The sequence below is a fragment of the Acyrthosiphon pisum genome, chromosome A2 (assembly GCF_005508785.2).
Source record: "Acyrthosiphon pisum isolate AL4f chromosome A2, pea_aphid_22Mar2018_4r6ur, whole genome shotgun sequence".
Taxonomy (NCBI): Eukaryota; Metazoa; Arthropoda; class Insecta; order Hemiptera; family Aphididae; genus Acyrthosiphon; species Acyrthosiphon pisum.
In genome coordinates this window covers 57,542,955-57,552,027 of record NC_042495.1, presented here as the reverse complement: position 1 = coordinate 57,552,027, position 9,073 = coordinate 57,542,955, and the positions used below count along the sequence as shown (strand labels likewise).

The window sequence follows — 9,073 nt, the reverse complement described above, 5'->3', positions numbered from 1 at the left end:
ATAGCGTTTGGGATTTGGAGGGGCTAAAGCCTTACTTTGATAATATTGAATAAGCTTAAAACAAAATGTAGGAAATGTTTGGGGGTGCTATGGGCATTTGTGGGAGGGCTTAGCCCCTAAAGCCCCCCCCCCCCTATTTGCGCCTATGGTTCACATCGTACATTTATTATTAAACGGGCAACGATAATATTATAATAGGTATGATTGACATATTTTAATATTAATATATTAATCAGGTCACAACTTGGATGTATCGCAAGATAAGACACGGGCCACAACTCGGTTTAGACCTATCTTGTAGTTATTTTTGGGACAAAAATAATATGGGCTATAGGCACCTATTATACAATTGTATTTAAGTACAAAACAACTGTTGTTATATTATTGTTCAAATATTATGTGATTAAGTGCCTTGATCAATTATCCAACGCAGTTGCCTGTTTAATAAAATATAATACCTATATTAATATGCTGTATAATATTGGATTATATGAAACATTTTACTAAATAGATTTTGTGTAGTCTATATTCTATTCATAATAATTATCAAAGAGTCTATGCCAATTCAATTTTATTGACTTTACGTATAATAAATAAAAATACCACATTATTAGGTATATTGTTTATCCATTTATATATTATAACGTATCTTTTTTTTAATTATTCAATTTTAAAAGCCAACTATTCGAGCAAAATAATATTAATACCACCAAGGTTGAACTGCCAGATGTAAAACTCATACGAATAGGGGCATAGGGCATTAAGAAGATTTTACTTCTCGCTTTGACAAACTATTTAATACACTTAAATACCTACTGCCTACCTAGTTACCTTTTAAGGTTCACATTGTACATTGTTGTACCTATGTAAGTACAATATATATACAACTCATTGAGAGGGAACTATTATCAACATATTGTCAGAGTTGCTATATCCGCATTTTAGAAGGTTAGTGTAGCTATAATTTTCCTGACAAAAAGGGGGACACGTTCTAAAAGTTTTTAATAATTGCCGATATCTATTGGATAACTAAATTTATAAAAAAAACCATAAAAAGCTTATTACTTAATTTTAATTTTATGTAAAATTAATATTTATAAATAGTAAAATACTAAAAAAATAACAGTTTAATACTACTGAGTAGGTAGTTATAATATAATTAAAATAATGTATAATTGAATGACGATAGTAGTTATTACAGGAATGGTGACATAGTGTTAATTGTATAACTAAAACCTTATGTAGAATAAAATATAATTGCACACAAATTTAAATATTCGATTTTCATGAATGCGGGATAAAGCCGAAAACGTGATAATCCCTATTAATGTGGACGTCTGTCGTCCGGTTAAATTATACAAGATTAAGACACCATGGATAACTATAGTTAAATCTGCACTTAAAATGTTTTAGGTGTCATATTGACATTGTACATTACAGATACGTTACAGCTTATACGTTACAGATTGTAAGTATTTTCTTTAATAACATAAAAAAGATATTTATTGTCTTACACATTTATACTATGCAATAATAACCACTGTAGTCCTTTTATGATACTCTGTTATATAAACCGTCCGATTTGAACAAATTACGTTACTTTGGTTGGCTGGTTAGGTTATGCAAATTGGTAACATTTGAAGATAACATTAATTAATGCTATATGTTTTCGATAAAATCTAATAGTTCACTGACTTGTTTGTGAATCTTACATTTGAAGTTAATTATATTGATAATACTTACGAAGTACTTACGAAAACCGACAGGTACGTGAGGGAGAAACCGTAATAGGGCCATAAAAATATAATATAGCTTAATTTTAGTTTACTGTTGTAAAATACCTTGTAAATTAGTTTATTGGCCTATGATACTTATTAGTGTAAAAAGATAAACGATAATATTCATCTATTGATTGAATTACCTTCCACTGTGAAAATTTACAATAATATAATTTATTGATTTGAAAAATATTTTTGTGGTTGTCAAAACATGATTCAATAGTGTTTAATATTTCAGCGTAAATGAGTTAACGGAATCAGACATGAGCGTACAAATAAAAGTTGGTAGGCACTCACGTGAAAATATTATTACAATGAACTAGGTATATAATATTAATTACTCTGTAGAATTTATGATAAATTAATTATTATATATTATATTAATTATTATTAATATAGTAATATATATTGACTTCAATCGAACGAAAAAAAAGTTAGAATTTACCAGTATGTAAATTTGATAAAAGCACACAAGGCGTAAAGTAAACGTACTACTATACTTGATATTTTTTCCACAAAATGGAAAAAAATGAATCATTATAGATATTTGTTGCATTTTCTTGTAATCATATATTTTAGTGGTAAAACAACCTAGGTCTTAGATACTGTAACACAAAAAATCAAAATCAAAAATTGAACACTGGATTTACCACTGTTACGTGATCTACCCAAGGCTAGATTACATAAATGTGCTTGGCTTTGACCGGCTTGGAGTAAACAGGTTTTTGGAGAATTGAGATAAATTCAAATTATTTATTTTATTGTTAATTGGTTTTTCTTCGTGTTGTGCAGCATTTCTTTAATTTGAGACATTCTATAACTTGCATAGGTACATTTTTAGAAGTGTAGCATTGAGGTTTTTATCCAACCTTTCAGTCTTTTGTCATAAAATACTTAAGAATAGTTAAGATGGATATTAAATAAATTTTGTAGACAAATTATATCTTAAATTAATAAAAAAAATGTTTTTTTATTTTGGGCACCTCGGAAAATATTGATGACTTCAGCCCACTTTAGCACTGCTCTATATAAAGCAAATTAAAAAGTAAAATTTATAAAAAAATAATCAAAGATGAATTATGAATTATGAATACTAACCAGTATCATTGATTATAAATACTAGTATTGATCTAGTATACTAGTAATCAATGCCAGTATGTATATATAGTACTTATAGTAGGTATTAATAATCTGGTTTATGTAGGCACCTAGTATAGTATATTATAATGCCCTGATATTATATAGGTACTATAATAATATATGGTTGGCCGCTTAATGAAAGTAGGTATATATAATTGCATAATATTATAACCAGTGCTTAAATTGAGGGGGGGAGTGTTCCTCTTCTTTAAAAAAAATGTATTCATGCATACCCCTTCTAATTTTATTCTAGTCAATAAGACATTTAAATATTAAGGTACATGCATTTTTATTACACTTTTGCATCCCACTTCTATTTTTTCCCCAATTCAAGCACACTGATTATAACCAGAAAACCGTTAGCATAGCTATAACAATAATCTGATATAGGTATTATATTAACAATAATAATATTATGATAAAATATTTTGGATAATTCACGACACTCGCGACACGGTGGAAGGGGCTAATACAATAATATTATGACTGTGGACGATAAATTTGAAACGGCCCCCACCATGGAAAATATATACACCTATAACGGCTAACAACCTAACACATGATGGTCTAGGATTCGCTTCGGCAAATCGCTCCTGATTTTGGTCACACAGCTGATTAATGGTGCGAGTTTAGCCAGTTATGTAGGTACCTATAGTGTTCTCGTCCGAGTACGTTAGCTACCCGCGTTAGCGTTGCACGTGCGATGGTGCCATGTCTGTCGTCCGGTGCGGTTATTGCGGGTGTTTTGACATTTTACTTATTGATTGTTCGAGGATCCACCGACGGTTTTTTAAGTACAGTGAGTGTTGATATACAATATTATTATTTTAAATGTGAACAGAACACTCGTTTTCTACTTGATTCAAAGTCATAACGAAATAACATTTCAGAAAAAGATAAATATATTTTTACTATTTTCTAAGTATCGTTTTTTAAAAAAATTTATTTTTGAATGACATTTTTTTAAAATGTCTTCAAATGACAGCATATTATGTATATTTTGAACATCTCATTACGAAGATAAATATTTTCTAATAATTTCATTTCATAAAAACCGAACTTTGAACGAGTCTGTAGTTAGAATTAATTATGATTTATAAGTAAACATTTTAAATTTAGAAGAGTGGAATGGACCAATATTTTTAAGCACACTCCTCACCACTCATATAACCTTGCCCGGTGCCAATGTGATTTTGACCTCAAAAACACGGTTTACGGGAATAATGATCCTGCCCTGTAGAGTTAACCAAATTTCATAATTTTTTTTTTTATTATTAGAGGAGAATATTCTATAGCCCGCATCGAACTCTTTTTTTCGATATTTTCATCTCAAACTTAATTATAAGTTTTTAAAAAAAAGACAATTTTTAGCTTTTTTTACAAATTATTTTATACTATTATTTAAAATAAAATACAAAATCAGAGATCGATGCGGGCTGTAGGAAGTCTTCTTCTTTCAGATAAAAAAATACTCATCAAAATCCGACAATTCTATAAAGCTTGAGAGTTATTCCCGTAAAGTAATTTTTTTCGATATAATACACCCTATCAACCACCCCTACATAGTTATCGGGTAGTAGATTAGTGGAAGTCTTATAATTGAGGTAGCAACTAAAATATAAAATTTAATTTTCAAATTTTATAGAATAATTGTGGAAAATTTGAAAAACTGGCACCGGGAACCTTAAGATACTTACAACTTACAAGTTATAAGCTATAACTAATAATAATACATCTTGTTCGAAATTTGTTTTTTATACATTGGAATTTTCCAGGGTTGGCAAAAGCCCGGGCTTTTTAGAATGTTGGGTTTTTTCGTATTTTTCCAAATAAAACCCCAAAAAACCCAAAAACCCGATGGGTTTTAATGAAAAGTAATAATCAGTGGTTTTATCGGGTTTTCTCAGAAAAAAACATATACAAAAATATTAATGGGCGGTTTTATCGGAGTTTTTCTGAAAAAACCCATCCGAAAAAATTAAAAATCGGAATTTTTTATTAAAAATAGAATAGAATTTTATTAAAAATAAAAGATTTCTATTGATCATTAGTGTGTAATTTTTTCTATTTTATTCTTTAAATTGTACCTACCTAATTAAAAAAATAATTATTAAGTTTTTTTCAAATCAATTTAATATTTTAATTAGAAAAATAAATAATACCTATAAGGTAATTTTTTCTGAAAATTAACACAAGTTAAAAAAAATAATAAGAGTAAACTTCTATTTTATCCAGGAAAATAACTCGGGTTTTTTTATGGGTTTTTTCAAAATATCAAGTGGGTTTAACCCAGAAAAGCAGCCCGGGTTTTTTCGGGGTGGGCTTTTTCGTGCCTAACCCTGGAATTTACAGACAAATATTCTGCTGCGGAATACTTATGAAATGAAAAATATATGCTGTCATTGTCATTTAAAAAAGTAAATCTTAAGAAACTTCAATGATTTAAACAATAGAAAAAAATTTTTATAAATGTTGTTTTATCATATAAAAATTCCATAAACGATACTAGTAAATGAGTGTCAACTTTTAATTTAATATATATATAACCTTTGTATATTATATCATAAATTATAACTATATGTCAGGAAAATTTAAACGCAAATATATATTTATTTTGTTGACACTCTTAATCTCACAGTAGGTTAAATGCGACAATTAATACCATTGGTTATATATTTATAAATATAGGTAGGTACTACTAGATATATTATAATTTTTGTTTAGCGGTCGCCAGTGCGTATAAAAAATATGTTATTGTGGTGATACAATCTCCCATCTCTGAACTAAATATTAAAATATGTCTTGATTTAACAATACTATTAACTAAATCAATAATTATATTTCCATAGATATGATGAATATAATATTATTATGTAGTCACAAATATGTCTTATAATTTTAAAGTACTAAAAATAGCGAAGCGCCCGCCAAGGCTCTGTTGTGACGTCATACTTACGCCAATGCTGCGCCAATGCTGCGCCAATTCGTCCAAAGAATAAAATAAGGGATCGAATTAACGATTTACGTGAAAATAATTATGATTGTATAAGAATATATTAAGATTTTTAATCATTATTATTATCAAACAAAAATAAGATTTAAATTACAAATTAAAAAAATTGGGTAAGCGGGTGGAATATATAAGCGGTGTTGGAAGTTTGTCATTGGTCCCTTCGTTCCTCGCGGACAGGATAGTGTATTATTACAGTATTTTGATTTGAATGCAATTATTGCATTTGATAAAAAACTATTCTGAGCGGATGATCAATGTATCTGAGACCGTGTGCTGAACTTATGGGAGACCCTAATTAAACCAACTCTGTGTAAACACATTATCAGCCCTCCCTCTCCCACCAAAGAAAAATGTCATTGTGCCACTGTGTTCTATAATATTCTACGTTATAGCTTATAAATCATTTTAAATGTAGGTACTACTACAGGAATCTATAAATAATAATATCGTCAATAATTTTTTTTAGGGTCAACTCATTGAAAACCATGGTCATCAATCGTATAGCAAGCATTCAGTAATAACCGAAGATGGATATATAATTAACTTATTTCACATCAAAGGCCAAGGCGGCCCTCCATTTTTGCTTCTCCATGCACTTATGGGAGCATCCGACCAATGGTTACTAAGAGACGGAGATCATGATTTACGTAGGTAGTCCTAGAAGTAGTCTGGCAATAATATTGTGCTTCGTAAAAAAACTAAAATAATTCCGTCTTGGTTTTTGCAGCCTCAATTTTAGTTAACAGTGGTTACGACGTCTGGTTGGGCGACTTTAGAGGTAACATATATTCTAAGAAGCACACACATCTCAATGTATCTGATCCGGAGTATTGGAAATTCAGGTAAATTAAAAAAAAAATATATATATAATAATTATAAATTACTAAAGAAAACATGTTCTTAACGGAAATTCAATAATGTGGCGAAACTTCCATTCGAATCGTAACTCTACACTTACCTATATTCGATTGCATTGCATTCGATTGGACTGCAAATTGATATACGTGAAATTAATATTATTATGTTGTGTGCCAATTTAATTTTAAATGATTTTAAATGATTTTATAACTATGATTTATAATATATAATCGGTCGTATTATTGTATCCTTATTCCATGCTTATAGAGATTTGTACTTCGAGAATCAAGTGTGTTGGCTAAAAAGCTCAAAAGGTGTTTTGATTATTATTATTTTATGCTTTTCGGTTGACGATTGTATTACATATTGCTGCAGAATTTTACTGTATAGGTATATAATACTTCTAACCCCTTTATCAAAAACATGTCTTCTCTCACACTACCTCTTAATATTCCTCGACGGTTAAAAAGAAATTGGGCTAGAGACCTTCTAATCTAAATCTAAAATTAAAAATAAAATAATAAAATAAATTTCAATGCCCGAACTCAAATTTTCTGAGGTTCTGTCATTCCGTGCACTGGACAGTCTCCTCTTCATGTGCTTCATGTCTTTCTTTAATCACTATCATCATTGTTACTTATTGTTTTATGTGTAAACAGATTGTAATATATTTTTAATAAAAAAAAAAAAAAAAAGGTATATAATATTATAACTGTGTGCTAATAATAATATAGCTAATGCCTGTGTAATAAAGCAAGTATAAAAACTATACGTACTACGCTAGTACGCTGTACCAAGCCACCAGGGCATGTCCCTTTTTTGGTATAAAACCGGTTCTCAGATTTACGCATACCCATATACCTACCGTTATATACCGTTATATGTATTTTCGGAATGTTTGCCGGGCAACAGCTATAGTCTATACCGACATTTAACCACATATATCGTCATACCATTATACCAACATACCGTGTTTATATAGAGCTAGTGGCCGTAGTGCAGCCCTAAATGCTTATAATTTGCCGACTGTACGTAACTACAGTCGTATACATTTTACTTTGTAGTGTGGTTATACTGTCTAGTATAGTGTACAGTGTGTAATGCTGTACGAGTCTGGCTTATGTGTAGGGATAATACAGTATTCTGCTGACAGCCGCTGTATGAACAATAATTATTAACGATTATAATTATACCATCAAAGTGCTGATTATGGTTTCATAACATATAATAATATTTAATACGTATCATTATAGTGACCGCGGATTAAGGACCACAGAGTAGCCTCTGGTTCGATGATTGGATTTTGCTCCTATCAGTCCTTCGAATGACCCTGAACGTTCCTGAAATTATGCTTAACATTGGATAACGCGCTTAGAATGATAATGAGTATTTAAATTAAAATGTGTTTTACGTATATAGTTTATATTTTATAGTACCCACGCAGCAAGCGATCGTTGTAACTATCTACATTATACTGAGTATACTATAATATGTATGTAGGGTCTAATAGAAATACTTAATAGCTGAAAAATGTAATTAAATGTCTGGGTAGAACATATAAGTAGTTAGTTTCGGTAGTATAAGTATCATCATTAGGTACCTAGTTTATTTCATAGTAATTTATTCGTTTCTTGTTATAATACTACTTATATATATATATATATATATAACTAGCTGATCTCGTGCACTTCGTTGCCTGTTAAATGTACCAACTCTATTTGACTCAAACTTTTTTAAATTCGTTATTTAATACTAGGTGTATGGTGTTCAAAATGTATCTTAACTTTTCCGTTTCCCGGAATAAAAATTCTGATTTGCAGCAGTATATTATCAGGTATGCAATCTACCTACGGTAGATCGCGGACCTCGCGTGCTGTTTGTACGTAGGTGTATGATTTAACTCTAAAGTATCAAAGTTTACCAAGTTAGTCGTATTCCACCTATGGTGGATTAATATAATCAATTAATACAAAATCGGAAAATCCTAACCTAACATAACTACTAATATCAGATTAAAAAAGGTGGGTAAGTGGATTTCGCTCTGCTGTACAGTAGGTTACAAGTGGGTCACTGTATAATGGATGGTATTAAATTTGAATTCAATGATATAATATCATTGTATAAGAAAAACGATTCTGAGCGGAGACGGTATGTTAGTCTAGGTATAAGACATAATATTATATTAGTACCTATAATAAATTCCAAATTAATCATATCATATATTTATTAGTACTTATAACGCGTTATACATCAACAAAAACCGTGGTACTATCATAGATATATA

General features: G+C 29.8%; 1 protein-coding gene across 1 annotated transcript in view; it reads left to right on the top strand.

Annotated features, from left to right (window-relative positions):
- Window positions 1–3,413: 3,413 nt before the first annotated feature.
- Window positions 3,414–9,073, top strand: part of LOC100167975 (lipase 3) — a 26,063-nt gene continuing 20,403 nt past the window's right edge. The window contains exons 1-3 of the mRNA XM_001947366.5: window positions 3,414–3,717; window positions 6,398–6,578; window positions 6,659–6,773. Of these exons, the coding sequence (XP_001947401.1) occupies window positions 3,622–3,717; window positions 6,398–6,578; window positions 6,659–6,773 (392 nt within the window). The 5' untranslated portion in view covers window positions 3,414–3,621. The remainder of the gene's footprint in view (window positions 3,718–6,397; window positions 6,579–6,658; window positions 6,774–9,073) is intronic.